This window comes from Cyclopterus lumpus, chromosome 20 (assembly GCF_009769545.1).
Source record: "Cyclopterus lumpus isolate fCycLum1 chromosome 20, fCycLum1.pri, whole genome shotgun sequence".
Taxonomy (NCBI): Eukaryota; Metazoa; Chordata; class Actinopteri; order Perciformes; family Cyclopteridae; genus Cyclopterus; species Cyclopterus lumpus.
The window spans coordinates 3,883,109-3,905,862 of NC_046985.1; the positions used below are offsets into that span (position 1 = coordinate 3,883,109).

General features: G+C 45.8%; 3 protein-coding genes across 4 annotated transcripts; 2 read left to right on the top strand and 1 right to left on the bottom strand.

The window, feature by feature from the left end:
- Positions 1-332: 332 nt before the first annotated feature.
- On the top strand, positions 333-12,216 carry si:ch211-230g15.5 (nascent polypeptide-associated complex subunit alpha, muscle-specific form). 2 transcript variants are annotated; one of them, XM_034560416.1, is made up of 12 exons: positions 339-928; positions 3,200-3,820; positions 4,267-4,419; positions 4,670-4,756; positions 5,230-5,437; positions 6,324-7,586; positions 8,204-8,514; positions 8,722-8,965; positions 9,561-9,672; positions 9,800-9,920; positions 10,423-10,765; positions 11,387-12,216. In XM_034560416.1, exons 2-12 carry the CDS (start codon positions 3,221-3,223, stop codon positions 11,539-11,541), a joined length of 3,597 nt encoding a protein of 1,198 aa, XP_034416307.1. In that variant the 5' UTR covers positions 339-928; positions 3,200-3,220; the 3' UTR covers positions 11,542-12,216. The 2 variants fall into 2 exon arrangements, with proteins under 2 accessions (XP_034416306.1, XP_034416307.1); XM_034560415.1 differs by lacking the exon at positions 4,670-4,756 and having other exon boundaries at positions 333-928.
- Positions 12,217-12,890: 674 nt separating this feature from the next.
- cldn11b (claudin 11b) lies at positions 12,891-15,423 on the top strand. Its single transcript, XM_034560473.1, has 3 exons — positions 12,891-13,116; positions 13,221-13,385; positions 15,164-15,423. Exons 1-3 carry the CDS (start codon positions 12,891-12,893, stop codon positions 15,421-15,423), a joined length of 651 nt encoding a protein of 216 aa, XP_034416364.1.
- Positions 15,424-16,769: 1,346 nt separating this feature from the next.
- slc7a14b (solute carrier family 7 member 14b) lies at positions 16,770-21,480 on the bottom strand. The gene is made up of 6 exons (XM_034560710.1): positions 21,180-21,480; positions 20,339-20,575; positions 19,431-19,795; positions 19,012-19,220; positions 18,159-18,943; positions 16,770-17,140 (listed from the first exon to the last, which is right to left on the bottom strand). Exons 1-6 carry the CDS (start codon positions 21,478-21,480, stop codon positions 16,770-16,772), a joined length of 2,268 nt encoding a protein of 755 aa, XP_034416601.1.
- Between the last annotated feature and the right edge of the window lie 1,274 nt (positions 21,481-22,754).

Consider the following 22,754-nt stretch of genomic DNA (forward strand, 5'->3'; position numbering starts at 1 on the left):
GCATTCCATTACATTTAAGACCCACATATTGTGTTTTTTTTGCCACTACATTTACTCAACAGCGAGTTACGTTAAGATTAATATTACATATAGATCTGTACATTTGATATATGCATAATCATACATAATACTACAAAAAGGTTGAATGCATCCCTTATAATAATCCAATAATGTAATATAAACACATTCTGCAGATAGTGTATAAGCGAGTACTTGTACTCGTGCACACTGTTGAATGCAGGATAATGAAGTATTTATGACATAAATAACGGGTCCTCCTGAGCTCTGCGTGGTGCTGTCTCGCCGCCGTCGCGCTGTTAAATCTGCCTTCCATTGCGTTTCTCCACCCGCGGACTAACCAGGCCCCTCGCAGACCCCGCAGCACGGTGGCCCCCCTGAGCCGCAGACCACGGCAGGTGTGGACGGTGGTGGTCCACCAGCAGAACGGTAACCACAACCCCCCCCCCCCCCCTCCTCCCCTTACTGGATGCTGGATGTACGGACTGCTCCGCTGGGGGTAAACACACCAAAAAAAGCCCTGGACGTGATGCGACACACACTTGCACTGCAACTTTGTGCGTTTTTTTTTGTTGTTGTTTTTTTGTGCGCGTGTGTGGCTTTTCTGAAGGGAGCTTAAAGGCGGATAATCAGAGGTGAGGCTCGGTGGTAGTGTCGTCTGGGGGAGGGTGACGCGCACTTCGCAGCGAGCTCCTGCGCTGTCAGACGAGGAAGTGAGGCTTCACACACGCCCCATTTCAGCCTGTCGACCCCGCTACTGCTGCTGCTGCTGCAAGAAATAATAATAAAAACAGCTCCCAGACCCGCTCATCAGACAGCAGCCAGGGACTTTATAAGCATGCGTTCACTTTCGGATGGACGACACCGGGAATAACCTGCAGGACGACGCCGATTTCACGCACGGGGGGAGGTAAGTGACCCGAGCGCTTCTTTTACGCAGAACGTGGCCATGACCATTTAGCCCCTCTCTCTCTCTCTCTCTCTCTCTCCCCACCAAAAAAAAATAATTGTTATTATCGTGAGACTTGTCCACTGTGAAGGCCCGTCTCCATCTTTTTTTTCTTTTTTCTTCTTCTCCTTCTTCTCGATAGTCACACGCATGCTCTCTGGCCTAGCTGTCAACCCGACCGCGCGACGTGACTCGTTTAGTGGCATCGCCGTGCACGTCCGCACGTCCGTCCGTCCGTCGTCGTCGTCAGCGGGCCAGATGTTAGCATCTGGCCCGCTGCTGCGCGCGGAGCGGAGTGGCACCTGCTTTGCGCGATGAGTTCACGCTGCAGACTTGAGCCCCCCCCCACCCACCCCCACATGAGATTGTGCACACACGTCCACATGTAGGCAGTGTAACTTTGGAGGTGCTCATTCTGCAGGGAGGGGGAGGGGGGGGGAGGCTTCTGGGGTCACACTGTTGATGTATGACTTGACAGAATATATACACTCCGATGCATTTGGCAACATATTTATGCAAATCAGTCCATTTATTTTAAGCACATATTCACCGTTTCCACCTTTTTTTTCGGTCAGACAAAACTAGACTATTTGCAGGAATGACCAAGAGTTTGGGGAGTTTGTGCACCCAAAAGAAACTGTTAGTTGAGTAATCGATGAGTCGATTTAAATTGACCGATCGCACAAAAAGCACCACTTTAGTTCTTGTGTTCACCAGAGATGTGCTCGTAAAAATACAGGAAATTACAGGAAATAAATCTTTCAGCATTAAAATAGTGAGCAATCGACTAAAATAAAATCAAGTATACGGCATTGTATCGCGATATTTTGCGTGGCAACATTGTATCGATACGGGGACGATGAGTATCGATATTCTATTAAATAAACTTTATTTTTTTTATCTAGACCACTTGGTTTTGATTCAGCATAAAGAAATTATCGGTCGACAAAATAAATCTTATGAGCGGGCGTCATTTTATAGGCTCAACCAAACTACACTCAAGTCATTATAAAGGACATGTTTATATTAATTAAAATATGAATTCATTGTTGCCTTAATCGCTGCAATATTTGCGCTAAAGAAGGAATTCTTTACAAATCTGACAGTAAAAACTCTGAATGTTTTCCAATGAGCACTCTGTGGAATCATAGCATCATGTAAACTAACATGTGTGTATGGGTTACTGCAACTCCTTTATGTCCTTTCTAGTTTAATCTAAATCAAGATCGTCATGTTTGCGTGAGAACTTCGTATCTCTAAAAAAAGAAAACACCAGCTGGTCCAAGAGGCTTTTTAAAGAGTTGATGTAGCTGAAGAAGTCGCAGCCTTTTCGCAACACCACAAGGAAACACTTCCTCCTTCAGTGGGTTCACTTCGTTATAGTCCGCCAGTGCATCAAGAGACTATTAAAGGGACCCCCACTGGGATCCCTGAGGTTCTCCAGGCAACTCGGGTCCCTGGAGGAGGATATCTTCTGCTTCCATGTCTCTGATCAAACCCCGGTGGTGAAATGTGTCATGTGTGACTCACTCAGTGGAGATTGTAAGACTGATGAACGGTACTCAAGTTTATTTCCTTAAATTTGATGGGTTGAAGACGGGATTTTGTTCAATCCCCGGCCAGGAAAGGTATTTAATTATTTGGCTTTTTAATAATGATCTATTGTTAATGTTTTACTGAAATACAACGCAACACAATCCACCTCGATGGTCTCGATGATTTGATTCTTTCTTAGGGAGACTTCCAAGGAAATGATCCGTAAAGTCACAAGACGCCGAAGTGATGGAGGAACAGTGCAGTGCTTTTTAAATTCTGCGGGTGTTACCAGACTGGGTTTATTTCCCATCAAGGACGTCGTGGAGGCCGGGGGTGCGCTTGTTTTCTGATGAGTCTCCCCATAAAGGGAGGGAGTCGAGGAAAAAAAGAGAGGAAAGAAAGAAATTCATTCTTCTGCAGAAATGCTTGTGTTAAAGTGCTGGAAAAAAAAGGCCCCACGATATGATTTCATCACGACATTTAAGTCACGATTCAATCGCCTTGCGAGTATTGCGATAACATATATTGCAATTTATTCCCCATTTTTGTCAAAAGCAATCTGTATTATCGAATGAGATTCACTCCGTTCATCTTTGTCACTCAAGCAGACGGACGCCATCTTTGTTTTGAACCAACTTCCTTCGTGCATAAAAAATGATTTATAAAAATTAAATACGCCTTACCTGTGTGTTGCAGAGGGTTAAAGTGTTGGACAGGATGGACCGGGAGCTGGTTCGTCAGAGCCAATCAGAACGCGCCGAGCCCACCAATGGAACCAGCACCGTGGCGCCGGACTCCTCCGCCCAAACAACCCCCAGCCCTCCTCGGCTCACCCCCAACCCCATGCTCCTGGACTCCCCCACACCCACGCTGACGCCCACCACCTCCTCCCCTCCTCCCCCTCTCACCCCGGCGCCCTCTGTCTCCGCAGCCCACGTCCCCAAAGCGGCGGCGGCGGCGTTGGCTCCATCTCCCCACATCCTCGTCCCGGCTCCACCTAAGCTCACCACCACTGCAACCCCCGCCCTCCGCACGTACTCCCGCCCGATCCTCCCCTCCCCGCCGGGCGCCCCCAAAACATCTGCCCCCAAACCAACCCCTTCCTCCTCTTCCTCTCCGGTAGCGTCCAGCACCACCTCGCCCCTCCTCCATCCTTCTTCTTCTTCTTCTGCAACGCACAGCAGCAGCAGCAGCACCGCCGGCGTGTCAACCAAGACCTCCGCCGGCCTGACCAATGGGAACACAAGGCCCGTATCGACGACGACTTCCACACCAATCACGCCCTTTCACACGCCAGCGAGTCCACCTGGCAGACAGGTGATCAAAAAGCACCACATCTCGACTTCAAAGGAACAGTTTGAAGGCACGACAGCTAGCGTAGCTTAGCATAAATAATTAAAACGGAGGGAAACAGCTAGCCTGCCACCATTGAAAGAAACCTTCCAACACACAGGTTGTTACAGGTTGTCGCAGTGACTTTAATGTCGTCACTCCGCTCCAGAAGAAGAGCAAAAGGTTGTTTGCTTGAGCAATAATGGAAAAGACATTACATAATAAATTAGATGGTGGAAGATATTGAATGTTTTGTATTTATGTTCATTCATATTTCTCTATTATGTAAATGTATTTGTATTTCTAGTATTCATGGTGATTTTATAAATTGGTATGTGGGGAACTTAATAACACAATAACAGTCTTGGTTTTCTATGGACATGTTTCTAAAAGCTCTTCCTGACCCCCCCCCCCCCCTCTTTTTGTTCCAGGTATCACAGGCTCATCCTGTGGGCACACCTGGTCATGTGCGGGCCAATCAGAGCCCATCTCCTGTGAGGCAGAGGATATCCCAGCAGACATTGCTCCTGGGGAAAGGTCTCAAAGGGTCTGGTCAAGACCAGGTGCTGCTTAGAGCTCAGATGGTAAACATAGTTACACACACACACACACACACACACACATTTACATAGATGTGGTTAAAAAACGTATTTTTGTATTCACAAAGGCCGTAAATTGGACCGAGGCTAAGATAATATTCAGTGTCGATGTGTTTTAAGTCCTCGCACAAACATATTCATCTTCATGACTAATATGATTAGACTCTTTGCTTTAACTCCTTGCTCTCCTTTTTTTATTTCCTTCCCTGTTTCCTCTCTCCTTTTCCTCCTGCAGCTGATTCTTACATCTGCCATGCGACCTTCCCTGTCCTCTTCCTCCTCCTCTTCCTCCTCTCCTTCTTCTAACCCTGCCTCCGCTAAGGTGAGCAGCCGGGGAAAAGCCAACCTACTGACCATTAGCTAAGCCCCGCCCCTTTTATTTACCTTTGCATGATTGTCACGCTTTCTTATTCTGGCTGGAAAGAAATGTGCCGTCTTTAGTGATAATGGTTTCTTTCTTTTTTTAAACAATGGAGGCTGGATTTCAAACAGCTAGCCTGGCTCTTTTAAATGAGGACGAAACCAACGTTTCCTCGACTCTGAATTCACACAAATTAACCCCTCAATAAATCGACCAATTGCCATTTATGCCGTTTGTTTATTACACAAACTAAACTTATGAACTATAACGTGCTAGTTTGGGAGGTTGAGTGCCAACTCTTATGAACCGACTTGGACTGAGACATCGATAGTTAACGACTCTTTGAACGGGCACCAAATCCAAGCCTGAAAGTAGAAAGATGTATTCAGGATGTATAAGTATAAGTGACGTTTCCTTCTGTCTCCCCTCTCCAGCTCCAGAGTCTCACCCTGAGGCCTCCTCCCCCCGGGGCCCTCACCATCCCTCCCTCCCTTCGCCTCAAGCCGCCTTGCTCAGCCCCGCCTCCCCTCTCTCGCCCTCACGCCCCCCTCTTCCCCCCCCTCAGGCCGCGACCGCAGCCCTGCGCCACGGCAACGGAGTGCCCGAAAGCGCCCGGACGCCACCTCTCCGTCCTGCCTCCAAGTAGGTCCACCACCCTCCCCCCCACCCCTCATGAAGATCACTCCCACTGGGTGGGAGGATGGAGGAAGAGCTCAGACACTTCCTGTTTTATTTGGGTTTGATGGTGATCAGCGCGAGTAAAATCTAAATGAGTAAAATCTAAATACACGGTTTCAGGTTTCGGTTCATCACATTATGATTAAATTATATAATTCCGTTATGATGTCAAACTAAATAATTACAAATGCAATATGAATGTTAGTGTTACAATTACCACGAGACGAGCGATAAGTGGTTTGTCAGTTTGTGCAGCGTTTATCTCACGGTGCGTCATTTTCAATTACCTTCATTCATAAAATAACAACAACAAAACATTTTGATTATTAAAATTATGAATTCATTATATTATCTTGACCATCAGTCCAAAAACACAAAATATATTATTGTGTATTTCTGTTTTTTTGGGGGGGGGGATTTTTTTTGACGTTACTATATAGGGACAGGAAAAAGGGGTCAGTGTCTTTAATCTAAAAAGGGTTGGAAATTAAATTGTATTTTTGCTTTAATTCAAGCATAATAACAGGACATAAAAACAAACATTGCTGGCAACCTAGTTTAGAAATGCAACCTGTGATGAGTAAATGTAGGAACCTGCAGATCCGGTTTATACAACAGAGCCATTCTCCCTCACATGTTTCCATGTTATAACATGGAAATGTCCTCCCTCTTAAAGTTCAGGCCCGGGCGTCTTTATACATACCAGTTGCTCCTGTTTTACGTTCACACTTGTTTGAACAAAGATAAAACCGCATAAAGACAAAGAAAAGCATTCAGAGGTGTTTAATCTCAACTAGAACTTGTATCTGCATTTAATTATATTTCATTCTTTCCTCCTGTTATCTTGCAGCTCTTTACTCTCCGGTCCGAGCCGTCCCACTGAGACCCAGACTCCATTCTCCGAACGGTCACAGGGCGGCGGCGCCGCGCCAAACCTCGCCCCTGCAGCCGATCGCCGCCGCCCCCCCGCCCCCTGTCGGCAAGCCGCCGGCCGGACCGAAGGGCTGCCCGTTACCTCAGACGATGCTCGGCGGCCAATCGCAGCGCGGCCCGCTGTCCGTCGCCAACCCCATGTCGGCCTCGTCCCACTTCGAGCGCTCACCGTCCGCGGCGAGGCAGCTGCAGATCATCGCCCTCTCTTCGGGTCGCCAATCCTGCACGTACGGCCACGCCGTGCAGTCGGCGCCCGCCGTCGCTGAGCCGCCCGAGCTGTCCGGCCAATCAAAGAGGTCACTGAGCGGCGGCGTGCTTCCTCTTCTTCTCCCTCTTCCTCTCAATCCGTCGTTGCCAAAAAACACCTCGCCTCCGTCCCTCCTGAGTCCGGCGTCCCCTCCGAGTCAGCCCGGCCCTCAAACGCAAACCGTGACCCGGAAAGGAGAGCCGAAGGACGGCGAGGAGCAGCGAGAGAGGCCGCGAGGGGGGAGACAGGGAGGCAGAGGGGAGGCGAGTGTTGGTAAAGACCTGAGGGGGGAGAGAGACGACCATAGGGAGAAAGCGAGGGAGGAGAAACCGCAGGAAGGAAGCCTCATCGGTCGGAGGGAACAGGAAGTTGAAACGGCCAGAGAGGAAGAGGAAATGGAGGTGACGGAGGAAGGCCGGAGTGGCGTAGAGAGAGGCGAAGAGAAAAAGATGGCGGAGGAGGAGAAAGGAGAGACCGCCATGGACCAGTCTGAGAACCGGACCGGTCAGGTTCTCCATCAGTGCCAGAAAATGGATTTTATCCCGACATCCGACGCTGTTAAAGAGTCCAGCGTGGAACCGAAACACGTCCTGGGTCTCATTCCGGTTCCGGCCCACACAGTCCCAGTAACAGCCCCAGTCACAGTCCCAGTAACAGTCCCAGTAAGAGCCCCAGTCACAGTCCCAGTAACAGTCCCAGTAGCATTAACAGTCCCAGTAACAGCTCCAGTAACAGTCCCGGTAACAGTCCCAGTAACAGCTCCAGTAAAAGTCCCAGTAACAGTAACAGTCCCAGTGACAGTCCCAGTAAAAGCTCCAGTCCCGGAGGTCTCTCTCCAAAGTCAGAGGCTACCAGAGTCTCACCGGGACCTGCAGCCGGTCCCCCAGGAGGACTTCTGTGAGAACATGTCAACGCAGTCCGACAACCAGTCAGGTACTTCTGAGGGCACGTTTTACTCACGTAAAGCAACTTATCCTCGTACAACGGTTCAAATAGTATTTCACGGAAAGTTACGTCTCATCCTTTACGAAAGACGGGAACACTTCAATTTATACTACATGCATACGGATAAAACTTTCACCTTCACAGGAAACAACTCAGTAATGTGGAGGAAAAGATCGTGAGAAATACTTACGTTAGGTTTAGGAAAAGATCGTAAAATACTTAGTCAGGTTTAGGAAAAGATCGTGAAACACTTAGTTAGGTTTAGGAAAAGATCGTGAAATAGTTAGGTCCAGGAAAAGATCGAGAAACACTTAGGTTGAATAAACGATCGTGAAATACCTAGTTCGGTTGAGAAAAAGATCTAAAATACTTAGTTAGGATAAGGAAAAGATCGGGAAATACTTAGTTTGGTGGAAGAAAAGATCGTAAAATACTTATTTAGGTTTAGGAAAAGATCGTAAATTGCTTAGGTTGAATAAAAGATGGTGAAATACTTTCGACAACATCTGATCACTTTATAAATGAATAAAGTCTTGAAATAAAACTAATTTGTTGAGAACTGTTAATGTATTATTGCGTTGACTCTGATTCCTGTCTCTTCCCAGCGCTGTCCAGCCTCTCCTCCCAGTCGCCCCCCTCCTCGCCCTTCCTCACACCCCCAACAGAAAACCCTCCCCCCCTCCTCCCCGCTCAGACCGCCCTCAGCCTCCCGGAGAAAGCCGACAAAGCGGTCGGCGAGTCGCGGCGCCCGGCCGAAGCGGAGGCGGGACCTCTCGGCCAGTCGGGAGACGAGTCCGAGAGCTTCGACCAATCGGCTGGCGGCCCCTGGGAGCTGAGGGCGTGGCCTGAGGGGCGGCAGGTTCTGACTCACCTGGTGGAGGGATTCGTCATCCAGGAGGGGCTGCAACCGTTTCCTGTACGAACACACACACACTTCAAGCTACAGAAACTATGTTGTGATTGATAATGTCAGCTAAATATTGTTTTATTGACAGTATGCTCAATATGCTAATTTACATTTTACCGGCTGCAGTGGAGATAAATATATTCATCTATTTTTGTCCGGATTTGCATCAATAATGAAAACATTGTTTACCTCAATGCCTTTTTTTTCGTTGCGCAGGTGAACCGCTCGTCCCTGCTGGTTCAAAAGAAGGTGACCAAACCGGAGGAAGTGAACGGGACCAATGGGAGCGCGGCGTTGCCGGATGCATTACCGGATGCGTTACCGGACGCGTTACCGGACGCGTTGCCGGAGGCTTTGCCGGAAGCATTGCCAGACGCGTTGCCAGACGCCACAAAACAAGCGGTGCGCTCCAGTGAGTCGGAGGCCGAGGGAGCCGGGGACACAGACAACCACGCCAACAGTAAGAGTTTTTTTAAAAATGGCACAACCGCCTCCTGTTTTCAAGATGATCCCTGTGGCGAAATTGGTACGTTGCAGTTGTAAACATGAAATATATAAGAACTTTTTTAATAAAGGGCAACGTAACATCTAAATTAAGGACTATGTTAATGTCCTTAATGTCAAATAATGAGCGTAATGTACAAGTATATGTAGAGAATACGAGGAAATGACAAAAGCAAGATATGAGAAATATGTGCATCACAATACAATATATAACCATCAGTGTAAATAACTGAATAAAAAAGCACTGAATCTGTCATTTAGAAAATGGGGATCAATAATTTAGCATTTGTTTTGATAATTTATTGTATTGACTTCCTTCAACATCGGATTTGTTGTTTATTCTTCTTCTTCTTCTTTTTGCCTAAAAAAACAAATACTCTCTGGTGGCGGGATTTCTAAACTTGTATTTTGGTGGAACGGCACAAGCAATTTTTTTTATAAACAATTATTTTAAATAAATAAAATAAAATAAGGGTTATTTTGCTGCCTCGGTCATCCAAGTAAGGTAACCATTGCACACGTTAACTAATAATAATGTCTCTCACGCGCAGGGTCGACGCACAGGGACAGGACGGTGCTGCACTGTCAGTTCTGCGGGAAGCGAGGCCACGCCCACAACTTCATGCGGTCCAAGCGCTTCTGCTCCACTTCCTGTGCGCGCGGGTGAGACACGTGATGTGATTGAGCTGCCTCGTGCGTTCAGAGGATGTGAGGAGGCGCGCGAGGGGGGGAGAGATCAAAGCAGCGGAACTCAGAAACTTTTTTTTTTTTTTTTTTTTTACTTTGTCAGGTTCAACGTTCGTCTGACGAAGCGTCTGCGGGCGCTGAGCGCGAGTAGTCGGTCCGAGAGGCCACGCCCAGTCCTGAACAGGGCGGAGTCTGTTCCTGGGAAGCCTCTTCTCCTGCGACTGGTAGGGACCCTGAACTCACCACCAGTTTGAAACACTGACATAAAGAGTAAACCACTAGTTTCACTTTGAACATCTCACATCTCAACCATGGATTCTTTTCAGTATTAATTACGTTTATGATAAAATACTAATAAGTTATTCTTGATATTGGAAACTGAAGATTGACAAAAACAAAAACAAATTAACTTAAGTTTCACAATTAGATCTGTTTATCATGGGAGCACTAATCTGAAACTTTCATCTAAAAATGCTATAGAAAAGAAATAAGTTTCATAAAATCACCATAAAAACCTTACATGTATCATGCTAACATGACAACATTTAGCTTGTGAGCTAACAGTGTTATAACATGTAATAATGAAGCCTTAACAGTAGTCAAACTGAATGAAATAAAAATACATTTTAAATAACATTAAAATGGTACAACTAAAATAAGTGAATAAACAATTAAGCAATGCTGCATCCTCAAGTATTAAAATAATAAACTTGCCTCTCTCTGCAGTCTCGTGATGTCTGGAGCGCCGGTCGGCGTGAGAAGGAGGTGAAGGAGAAGGCGGCGGCAGACGACGAGGAGGAGGAGGAGGAGGAGGAGGAGGATGAAGACATGGAGGAGGACACGGAGGGAGGAGGAGGGGAGGAGGACGAGGAAGAAGAGGAGGAAGACGATGAGGAGGAGGATCCTGCTGTTGCGATGACAGCCCGGATGGAGCGCCGGGCGGCGCGGAGGGCGGCGAGGAGGTCATCCGCACCCGCACTGACCACCTCCACGCCCACGAGCACGTTCAAACCCGGCCCCTCCCACTGGAGCGTGGAGGACGTGACCGCCTTCATTCACACACTGCCAGGTGAACTTGAAACATTTAATATCAGGAAGTGCATGAAATGGCATCTTGGAAAGCTCCAAAGCTGAGAAATGCAGCTTTCTTTTCCCACATTGCTGTGTAATGCGGCGTCCAGGCAGGTTCTTTGGAGCCTTGTAAAGACAGGAAACATCTTCACATGTACTAGGTGTTGGTGTTATGTTATTTCTGATTTTCTTATTATAATTTAATTTTTCTTTTTTTTAAATATTCTTTTATTGTTTATATATATTTTTTTTTTTATTGAATAATTTTTAATATTTTCTTTCTAATAATACGTTTTTGTCTTAATATTTTGTAATTATTATTTTTTTATATATATATATATATATATTTTTCATTTTATTTAAATGTATCCTCTTTTTATTTTTTTTATTTGTTGGCATTTATTTTTGGGACCATGAGAGTATCAAAATAAAGTCAAGTAGTTTTTTTATTTACAAAAAGTTGTGTTTAGACTGTACACATGTTTCCCTTAACAGTAAGAGAAAATAAAAGCCAACGCTGCAAAAAAAGTTACAAAAATGCAATTATAGAAGAAAAAAATGCTGAAAGTAGGAAATAAAGATGAGTGTTAGAGAACTAATCTGCATCTTTGCGTCTCAGGCTGCAGCGACGTGGCCGAAGCTTTCCGGCTGCAGGAGATCGACGGGCAAGCTCTGCTGCTGCTGACCGAGGACCACCTGATGACCAGCATGAGCATCAAACTGGGACCGGCTCTCAAGATCTGCGCTCACATCAATACACTGAAAAACCAGTGAGAGAGAGAAAGAGAGAGAGAAACAGACTGATACAGAGAACAAAGAAAAAAGAGACTGACAGGGGCAAGAAGAGAAGAGTTTTTAAGAAAAACTGAGAAAAAAAAACAAAAGCTGACACCAAGAATGACAGAACAAAGTCACAAAAAGAGATTCACGGTAATTTATGAGATTATAAATGGAGGTGTGGCCTTAGGAGACGGGAACCGAAGCGTGAAGTCCAGAAGAAATTTCATCTGTTTTGGGGCGCTCTGACTGTAGCAGGAAACCAGATGGGGGGGGGAGGGGGATTTTTTTAACTTTCTGTACATTTTTCATGCCGCTGGAGAGTGTAAATTTGAAGCTATTTCATTAAGGATTTTAAACATTTAATATATAAAAGAATTTGTCTATTTAGTTTTTTTAGAACGTGACGTCAACTACAAATCTATCCAGTAGCTAACATAACCGGTGTGTGTATACAAAATAAAAATAATATTAATAATAATAATAATAATAATAATACGTAGACTTTGTAAGTGATTCATGAAAGTTTAATGTTTTATATCACTATATTCTGGACAACATGTCTGTGAAAAAAAAGAAAAAAGAAGGTCACTATCAGGGTAGACTGGTGTCTTTAATCGTCACATTTTTATGGTATCATGCTTGAAATTATTTAATAAAAGGAATAATTAATCAAAACGGTTGTTTTATCTCATTATGTGAAGTACAATTCACCAGCAGAGGGCAGCAGTGGGGCAGGTGAGTGGCACAGGAAGAGAAATCTGTGTTTTATTAAATAAACTGATTTGAATTCATGACACAAAGTTCCTTCTCAAAAGGAAGATCAAAAAGCTCAAATTTAAGCCAAATATTCTGGGTTGGCCCGTATCTCATGTATATATTTAGTTTTTCGGTCTGTGTCTCTCCATATCTGGTTTAGGTTAAGATCTCACATGCCCTCCTATTGGCTTATAGTTTGGACTGAATGGTATGCTTTTCACCACACCCTATAATAACTCTTATTCTAGGCATTTCTATCTGCGGATCAGCCCGAGGCACGTTAACGGAACACAGCAGGATTATTTGTTTTATTTGTTTTTAAAGGGATTTGGATCTAAAACACTTGTTTTATTCACATTTGGACGATTATCTTAATTGTTATTTTGAGATCCTTCGGAGAACTGCGGTTCAACTTTTCTAAAGGAAAGAGAAGGATTCAAATATAACTTCTGCAGTTTTTTTTCAGTATCTGGAACAATAAACAAGGCTAAACAAAAGAAAACAAATTCAACACCGCAATCTGTTTTGTTTTTAAGAGTTTTGTTTGTGTCGGAGTTGAGCGCGTAAAGACGCACCGCGGCGGCTCCATGGCGCACATGTGCAGGCAGGTGGCCGGTAGCGCGGCGAGCTGCGCGGGCTGGGTCGGCATCATCGTGGCCACGGCCACCAACGACTGGGTCCGGACCTGCGACTACGCGGTGGCCACCTGCGTCCGCATGGACGAGCTGGGCTCGCGGGGACTCTGGGCCGAGTGCGTCATCTCTCCGGCGCTTTATCACTGCGTGGCGCTCAGCCAGCTCCTCTCCCTGCCAGGTGATTATTATATCACGTATTGTTTATTAAGAAAAGATTCATTAGTTTGTGCGTAATTTCTAACTTGAACCCAAAGTCTCTCTCTCCCCCCCTCTCTCTGTCAGCCTACGTCCAGACGTCTCGTGCCCTGATGATCTGCGCATGTCTGCTCGGTCTCCCCGCGATGCTGCTGGTGCTGATGTCGATGCCCTGCGTCAGGCTGCAGAACGACAACTCCTCCATCAAGCAGCGCCGCTCCCGGGTGGGAGGCGTCTTCTTCATCCTCATGGGTGAGAATAGACCTCCTGACACACACGCACGCACGCACACGCGCGCGCGCACACACACACACACACACACACACACACACACACAAACGCATACGTGTGGCAGTAGTTATAGAGGATAGTAGTATTGAAGATAGTAGTATTGAAGATAGTAGTATTGAGGACAGTAGTTTTATAGGACAGTAGTTTTAGAGGGCAGTAGTTATGGAGGATAGTAGTATTGAAGAAAGTAGTTTTATAGGACAGTAGTTTTAGAGGACAGTAGTTTTAGAGGACAGTAGTTTTAGAGGGCAGTAGTTATGGAGGATAGTAGTATGGAAGATAGTAGTTTTATAGGACAGTAGTTTTAGAGGACAGTAGTTTTAGAGGACAGTAGTTTTGAGGACAGTAGTTTTAGAGGGCAGTAGTTATGGAGGATAGTAGTATGGAAGATAGTAGTTTTATAGGACAGTAGTTTTAGAGGACAGTAGTTTTAGAGGACAGTAGTTTTGAGGACAGTAGTTTTAGAGGGCAGTAGTTATGGAGGATAGTAGTATTGAAGATAGTAGTTTTATAGGACAGTAGTTTTAGAGGATAGTAGTTATGGAGGATAGTAGTATTGAAGAAAGTAGTTTTAGAGGACAGTAGTTTTGAGGACAGTAGTTATAGAGGGCAGTAGTTATGGAGGATAGTAGTATTGAAGATAGTAGTTTTATAGGACAGTAGTTTTAGAGGACAGTAGTTATGGAGGATAGTAGTATTGAAGAAAGTAGTTTTAGAGGACAGTAGTTTTGAGGACAGTAGTTATAGAGGGCAGTAGTTATGGAGGATAGTAGTATTGAAGATAGTAGTTTTATAGGACAGTAGTTTTAGAGGACAGTAGTTTTAGAGGACAGTAGTTTTAGAGGACAGTAGTTTTGAGGACAGTAGTTTTAGAGGGCAGTAGTTATGGAGGATAGTAGTATTGAAGATAGTAGTTTTATAGGACAGTAGTTTTAGAGGACAGTAGTTTTAGAGGACAGTAGTTTTAGAGGACAGTAGTTTTGAGGACAGTAGTTATAGAGGGCAGTAGTTATGGAGGATAGTAGTATTGAAGATAGTAGTTTTATAGGACAGTAGTTTTAGAGGACAGTAGTTTTAGAGGACAGTAGTTTTAGAGGACAGTAGTTTTGAGGACAGTAGTTTTAGAGGGCAGTAGTTATGGAGGATAGTAGTATTGAAGATAGTAGTTTTAGAGGACAGTAGTTTTGAGGACAGTAGTTATGGAGGATAGTAGTATTGAAGATAGTAGTTTTATAGGACAGTAGTTTTGAGGACAGTAGTTTTGAGGACAGTAGTTATGGAGGATAGTAGTATTGAAGATAGTAGTTTTATAGGACAGTAGTTTTGAGGACAGTAGTTATAGAGGGCAGTAGTTATGGAGGATAGTAGTATTGAAGATAGTAGTTTTATAGGATAGTAGTTTTATAGGATAGTAGTTTTATAGGACAGTAGTTTTAGAGGACAGTAGTTTTATAGGACAGTAGTTATGGAGGACAGTAGTTGTGGTTTCAGGGTAGTTTTAGGGTGTACAGGATACTGGTCTCTCCCAGATGTTGCAGGAGGGAGGACGGGTGGAAGGAGGGTCAGGGTCTCTCAACCCGGGCCTCATCCTGACCGGCTCCATCTGCCAGACCGTCCTCCTTCCTGTTGGATGAGACGTGCACTTCCTGTGACAGCCTCAGGGACATCCAGATGGACACAGAACCCCTCCAGGAATGTCCAGATACAAATATAAAATGGCGTCTCCTCGTGTCCTCCAGCTTTGTGCGGCATCGTATCGACCGTCTGGTTCCCCGTCGGCGCTCACCGGGAGGAGGGTCTGATGTCGTTCGGCTTCTCTCTGTACGCCGGCTGGGTCGGCGCCGGCCTCTGTCTCCTGGGCGGCGCCGTGATCCTGTTCTGCCGCGGCATCGATCCCGGGACCCCGAGCCGGGACAACAGCTTCTACTACTCCAGGCAGGGGTCCACGGCCACGCCGCTGGACACCCCCGTCAACCACGCCAAGACCGTACGAGTGTGAAGGCCGATCAGGATAATTCTCTCTTTTTTTAAAAAAAACAAACATTTTTCTGGTATAAATATTCTCATCGGTCGATTTTACATGATTTTGAAATAGCAAACTTGTGCTTGTATTTGTTATTTTTACTTTAAATTGCATGATTTCCAAATATTACCTAAATTACAAAGAATTTAAAGTAGCTTGTTTAGATAGATTTATGTACCAACACCACCTTTAGCTTCTTCATATTCACAGCATAGCCAATATGTACCGACCGAGCACCTGTATATTGGAGGAAAAATAATAAAGGTCTTTAAGTAATTAAGAGTCTCAGAGTTTCACTTAAAATGAGACATTTATTCCGTAAACGCCCGTTCTCATTTACACACGTTAACACGAGTTGCTGCTGCAGACGCTAAATAGAGCAAACACTCTTTCACGGTAAACAACATTCACTCAAACAACGAAAAAAAAACAACACAAAAGTAACGTTCGGGGCTTTCTGAAAGCCGCCATTTTTTTCACAAAGTTCGTTCTTGGCTTTGAACAAAACCAACATTTTTATTCTGGTTAACAGAAGTCGTCTGATTGGCTGAGATCAAACTCAGTGGGGGTTTCTGGGACAATTTCCATCTTTGCCTTCCAAGTCTTCTAATGGGTCTCTGGCTCCGCCCCCCCTGAGGTTTGACTCAACCAATGAGAGGAAACATGCCTTCTGGTATTGATTGAGCACAAAGCCAGACCTGTCTTTTTAATCAAGGAAATGTCCAATGTGAGCGAGAAAAAGAGCTTCGAGGTATGAAAGTATATTAATTTGCTAGAAACGTGGTTTTGAAGCCTCAGGTTCGTCATTTTGGTCGTCGCCATCTTGTTTTTTTGCAACCAGTGAGCTGAAGTTACCATAGTTGAGAGTTTATGGTCTCAATCTCTAGTTTCAAGTCTTCTTCAATACAGCGTGATGTTCATTTAGTAAATTATGGTCATTTAGAGTCAAACAGACCATAAAGCAGGGGATGCTTTAGGGCGGGGCTACAAGGTGATTGACAGGTCGACACCAGAGACGTATACGTCGTCTCTACGTCACTCCTCCTCAGTCCAGATATGGAAATTTCCCTTCATTGGTTGCAGAAAAAAAACAAGATGGCGACGGCGAAATTGCTGAACTTAAGGCTTCAAAACATTAGTTCCCTAAACCAATGGTTGAGGTCACGATATGTACGTCGACTTCTTGTAAACAGTCTGTGGAACCAGGATGTTGGTCCTCCTCTGATATGCAAACCACACTGAGCAGGCAAAGAGGAGGAGTTCTCTAGTATTAAAATAAAATCTTGTGATTATTTGATTTTGTGTCTCTCGTGTCTCTTTGCTCAGTTTTCCTCTTGACCCACATCAAAGCCGTGATTGGTCCTTCCTGCTGGTCCAGACTGATATCCATGCTGGTCACCATTATGCTCGTCCTGCTCTCCGTCTTCATATTTGTTCCCCTCCTGCTGCTGGTTGTGGTGGTATCCCCTCTCCTCTGGGGCGGACCAGCCCTGGTAGGGCCTCTCGTCTCGCTCCTCGGGCCCAAGGTCGCCAAGGTCGTCGCCGGAGGGCAAGACATCGTCGCCGCCGCCGCCGCCGGCGTCGTCCAGGTGGTCGTCGTAGCGCTGGTAGGAGCTGGCGTGCGCCTGCTGCTCGCGGGCGTCCAGCTCTAGCGTGCTGTGCCACACTCCGTAACAAGCGTAGATCAACAAGCCTGAGGACGGACAGACGGCGGCGGTTAGACACCAAACACCCGGACAGTCAGGAGGAGAAACTGGGATCCGATCCAGAAGTCTGCCAACCAACTGCAGGTCTAACAAAGTCTGGATGAACAGTATGTTCTTCTCTCTCTGACGCGTCATCTGGGGCTTGAATCTCTTGAAATGAAACCAGATGCCAAAATAGATGTCTGGGCCTGATTTGTGGATTTACAATAATCATGTTCCTTAACTTTTTTTATTCATAATATAATTATTTTAGGACTGATCAACATTTAATCTAATATACATAATATTTTATATTATTGTGATAATGTATTACTGATAATGAAAGCATTTGTCCCGTTACTGAGCGACGCTGCTAATTAATTGGTCGATCCAATTTGTTTGTTGTTTTAAGTTACTTCTCTCTTTTATGTGGAATTTTTCATGTTGTTTTTTAAAACAATTTAAAGTCTGTTATCTGTTCATTTATGTGTGTAATAATTAACGCAAATTATAAATTAATATATTTAAATGACAAAATGTATCTGAGTGAATTCAATTCAGCTAATAAAGCTATAAAAATGTAAATAAAATAATAATTATAACTTTCTCTCTTGTGATATCTGTTAATTTCTTAAATTAATAAATTTCCCTTAGTAAATTAAATTCTGCTAGAAACTGTAATAACGATTTAAATAGAAACAAATAAATAAAAAAATCATTCTAGTTTTCCATCTTGTAATATCTGGTAATTTCTTAAATTAATACATTTCCCTGAGTAAATTAAATTCAGCTAGAAACTATATTGAAGGTAGAAAGAAAGAACAGTTTATTCACAATAACAGATCAATTGTTTAGAACGAGTAACTCCTTAACTCGCCTCTACTTCTTCTTCGTTGGTGCCATGGTATAAATGTTATAACACACCCTAAGGATCCAAAATAGCGAATAACTGAATCTATATTCTACATGAACACAGCCGTGTTGCTACTACATTTAAAGTCAATAATCAAGAGTGCTTCGCCTCACCTATGAAGCACCAGACGGTGAACCTGGCCCAGGTGAGTGGAGACAGTTTCAGCATGAGGTAGCTGTTGACCAATATGGCCGCCGCAGGGACGAAGGGCACACAGGGCGCCATGTACGGCAGCCTCCTCCCGCTCTCCGGCTGCTGTATGATCGTGATTAAAAGCTTCGCCAAGGAACCCGCCATCAGCGTGGCCGTGAGGCCGGAAAACACCGCCCCGGCGCCGGTTCCCTGCTCAACGCCGAATATCACGGTGGACCAGAGGAGGAAGGACGTGAGGAAGAAGAGGAGGGTGCACCGGGTCACCGTGCGGCCGGTGGCAGGCGTGGGCCGGGCCGACGCATCGGGCATCGCCAGCCGCAGCCGCAAGGTGTAGTAGTGACCTCCCAGAAGCCTCTTCAGCAGCGAGGCGTGGCCCGTGTGGAAATCGGAGTCGTCCCCCTCTCCTTCGGTGCCGCCAGCGTGGTAGGACGCCGATCCACCGCCATCCGAGCCTCCGACCAGCACCTGGTCGTCCGTGGTTTGGGCGGTTGCGTCGCCTTGGGGCTCTGCGCCGACCACGCCATCCCCGGAGTCGAACCGGTGCTCTTCGCCCTGTTCGTCGGGCTGGTAGCGCAGCAAGAGCACGCACACGCTCACCAGAGTGTAGGCCAGCAGCGTGCCGATGGACATCATCTCGATCAGGTCCCTGAGGCTCACCAGCAGGGCGAGGATCGACGCCAAGATCCCCGACAGCACGCACGCCACCGCGGGGGTGTGCGTGAGCGACGACACGCGAGACAGGAACCTACAGATATAAACGTTAGCCGGGGAGATGGAGAACCCTCGATCGCACCTTTTCGCGTGCTTCCTCACCTGAACAGCAGGCCGTCGCGGGACATGGCGTAGATGACCCTGGGCATGGGGAACAAGGAGCCCAGCAGAGACACGGTGAGTCCGGCGATGGAGCCCACGGCCACGATGTATTTACCCCACAGGAAGCCGTGCACGGCGAACATCTCCATGAGGGGAGCCGAGCCGTCTATCCGGTCGTAGGGGACCATGAGAGTCAGGATCACGCTCACCTGCACAGAGGAAGTCCCGTAAAAGCAAGTCCACGTTTTTATTGACGATATCAGTGATTACATTTGTTCACATTTTACTTGAGTTGTCTTTTTTATTACGTCTAAAAGCTCAAAGCTTCAATACAGGAAAACTTTTAGCCAAAGATATGATAGAAAAAGAGGGAGATAACCAAAATGTTCCATGTGCGACGCGTGCTGACGGACACTGACCGACACGTAGGCCATGAGGCAGGTGACCAGCGAGGCGGTGATGGCGTACGGGATGGAGGTGTTTGGGTTCTTCGCCTCCTCTCCCGTCGTCGCGATGATGTCGAAGCCGATGAAGGCGTAGAAGCAAGTCGCCGCGCCGCGCATCACCCCCGACCAGCCGTACGGCAGGAACCCGCCGCTCTCCCAGTTGCCGGCGGAGAGGAAGAAGAGTCCGGCCACGATCATGAAGACCCAGACCACCAGGTTGACCACGTTGAGGACGTTGTTGAAGCCCACGGTGTTACGCACGCCGAGAGCTACGATCACCGTGACCAGCAGGGCGATGAACAGGGCCAGCAGGTCAGGGTACGTGTCCTCACCTTTACCTGAGGCGTCATGTCATGAGGAAGAGAGGAAGTGTTGGTATGATGTGACAGGAAGGGCTTCCTATCGGTCAGTCCACCACTGAAATATCACAATTCCATTTAGTTCATTCATGTTCCCCAGATGATGAATCCCAATACCTTTGGGGACCCTCTTGCGCCACCATGAGGGTTACTTTTGTGGTTTTAAGCAACATATCTCAACAACTATTCAATACCATAAAATGTTGTACAGGCATTCATGTTCCCCAGAGGATGAATCCTAAAGACTTTGGGGATCCCTCAACTTTTCCTGTAGGTCAACCATTAGGCTCCGTTTGTGGTTTTAAGCAAAGTATCTCAACAATTATTGGATGCTTTAACAGTACAGAAATTCATGTTCCCCAGAGAATTAATCATAATAACTTTGATGATCTTGATGAAAATTCCTCAACAACTATGAATGGTTTACCATGAAATTTGGTTCAGACATTCATGTTCATTCATGAAATATCTAAAAGGCACAACAAGTAGGATTTAAGGCTGTCCTCGACCAACCGTACTGACCCAGTCCTCTGAGCGTGCCCAGGTGTGTTATCATGTAGTTACTGATGCTGTGATTGGCCAGAGAGTCAAACATGCTGCTGAGAGCCGACGCCCCCGCCGCTGTGCCAATCAGATACTCCAGGATCAGGTTCCAGCCAATGAAAAACGCCACAAACTCCCCGACTGTCACGTAGCTGTAGGTGTAGGCCGAGCCAGTCGTCTTCGGGACCCGGACACCAAACTCTGCATAGCACACACCTGCAGACAGAAATACACAAATGCAATGAGACAATAGGCTTTTTGTAAGATAAGAATATGGCAAAACAGTCTAGATTATTTTGACTATCCTGCTGCCACAAATACTCACTAGAGGACCAAATGTGGATTAATCCGCCACTGAAATACACTATTTTCTTCTGTTCTTTTTTTTTTTTTTTTACAAATAATTAAACTACAATTTTGTTTTTTGAAAGATTCACCTATGGGTATAGTTTCTATGGGTATAGTCCACTAAATCTCCACCCACAAAAACTGTGACTGTGCGTGGGTTCTAGATGAAACCATTGGAAGATAAAGGGGTTCTTAGTAGAGCCCATCGGTGGGTAGTAGTTAGCACCCTCAGAAGGGGCAAAGTGGAACCTTTCTTAAAGGCTTTAGCAGGAACCAAAAAAAGGTTCCCCTTTGAGGATAAGCCGAAGAACCCTACATGGTTCTAGTTTCGCACCTTTATTCCTAAGAGTGTAGAAACCAATGGGCTTGGAGTTGAGAGCAACAGACAGGAAGTCACACGCTATTGAGACATGGAGAACACCACCACCTCAGGCTGAACAGTGTTCTGTTGCGTCACCTGGCGTCGCCTCACCTGACAGTATGGACGCCAGCGCTGCAATGATGAACGACAGTATGACCCCGGGCCCGGCCGTGGACTTTGCGACCAGCCCGGCGACCACGTACATCCCGGTGCCGACGCAGCTGCCCACGCCGAGCGACACCAGGTCCACGGTGGTCAGGACCTTGGCGAGCCCGACCGCCGACCCCTCCCCGAGCTCGGTGAGGTCGTCGGAGCCGTGCGCCATGGAGCCCACGGGTTTGGTTCGCAGCAGGCGGGAGCACATGTTGAACCAGGCGTCGCCTAGCGACAGCCGGCCGAGCCACGCCGCCATCACCACACCTGTCTATCGCCGGTTTACCTTGCTCTACCTTTTCTCTGACACTCCCGCTGTCATTCTCTCACTCCACATCGGACATCCTCCTCTTTCTTCTCCTGTGTCGGTTCTTCAGGTCAGCGACAAGAGTTCAGATCATTTGATTGAGTAAAAGTATCAATGAAACCATGAAAAAGTTCTGACAGTAACGCTACTGATATAATGATAATATAATATTAATGTAAGAGTGTGCCCTTTCAAAGAGAATATACAGAAATTGGAATTTTGATTAAATTATTACAATAAATAGAACGTAAATGAAATAAAACCCCAAAACAAAAACATATATATATATAAATATATATTTACATTTAACTATTAAATTATTTTAGTGTAGAATTTGTCTCCCTATTTTACCATGTGGAAATATTATTTTGGTGGAGAAATCTACATTTTGTTTGGTATTTTTAGACAAAAAGCTGTTAAAATTAAGAATAAAACGTGAGTAGTAATTGTTCAATGCTTTGGCCGCAAACTATTCACCTCCTTGTAATTTTCTTTAACCCGGTGGCTTGACACAACAAAAGGTAAGATAAACTATATGTTTTGTATATTTTGGGTGGACTAATTCTTTAATATATTCCTTTAGAAAAACTTCTTATTGATTAATTCTTAAATAAATAAACAGTGGAGTCATAAAAGGCCGATATGAGGCCGTTGCACCTGAGGATGTGAGCCAGCAGGTGATGATGGGATACCATCCGCTGCTCTCATCCCTCACTGGAGCGAGACTCCCTCTCTGAAACTTTAATGAGGACCGAGGATCTACTTTCACAACGGAAAGGTACTAACGGGGAAAATAAAACTTCCCGCTTTGCAGGTTCACCAAAACCTGAACGGGAATCGACACGCGATCGACATCAACGGCAGTGAAGAGCACAGGCAGGTTAAAGACGCACACCTGAGCAGACAGGTGACACACTCACCTGCTGTTCTACTGAGGAAGTGTTGGTTGAGTCCACGTCCTCTGCAGACCGGTAGGAAATGGTGAGGAGACGACGGCGTTAATCCTTCAGACCGGACGCCACGTGATCAAGCGGATACATTATTTAACACCTGAGACTGGCTAGGTGTGTGTGTGTGTGTGTAGGGGTCATAATTAATTCATAGGAGGGAGGGTAGAATAGCCGCTGTGAAGGTGTGTGAGTTAACTTTGTGCTGCAGCTGCCGCAGGTGACGTTTCTTTACTCTTTGTATGCCAAGCTGAGAAAATGACCAGGTGTGTGTGTGTG

Coding starts and splice junctions, on each gene's coding strand:
- si:ch211-230g15.5 (XM_034560416.1), top strand. CDS start 3,221: ATGGACCGGGAGCTGGTTCGTCAGAGCCAATCAGAACGCGCCGAGCCC. Junction 5,438..6,323: donor CCTCTCCGTCCTGCCTCCAA/GTAGGTCCACCA, acceptor GTTATCTTGCAG/CTCTTTACTCTCCGGTCCGA. Junction 9,921..10,422: donor AGCCTCTTCTCCTGCGACTG/GTAGGGACCCTG, acceptor CTCTCTCTGCAG/TCTCGTGATGTCTGGAGCGC.
- cldn11b (XM_034560473.1), top strand. CDS start 12,891: ATGGCGCACATGTGCAGGCAGGTGGCCGGTAGCGCGGCGAGCTGCGCG. Junction 13,117..13,220: donor CCAGCTCCTCTCCCTGCCAG/GTGATTATTATA, acceptor TCTCTCTGTCAG/CCTACGTCCAGACGTCTCGT. Junction 13,386..15,163: donor CGTCTTCTTCATCCTCATGG/GTGAGAATAGAC, acceptor CGTGTCCTCCAG/CTTTGTGCGGCATCGTATCG.
- slc7a14b (XM_034560710.1), bottom strand. CDS start 21,480: ATGGCGGCGTGGCTCGGCCGGCTGTCGCTAGGCGACGCCTGGTTCAAC. Junction 20,576..21,179: donor GCTGGCGTCCATACTGTCAG/GTGAGGCGACGC, acceptor TTCTGTCTGCAG/GTGTGTGCTATGCAGAGTTT. Junction 19,221..19,430: donor GCCTCATGGCCTACGTGTCG/GTCAGTGTCCGT, acceptor TCCTCTGTGCAG/GTGAGCGTGATCCTGACTCT.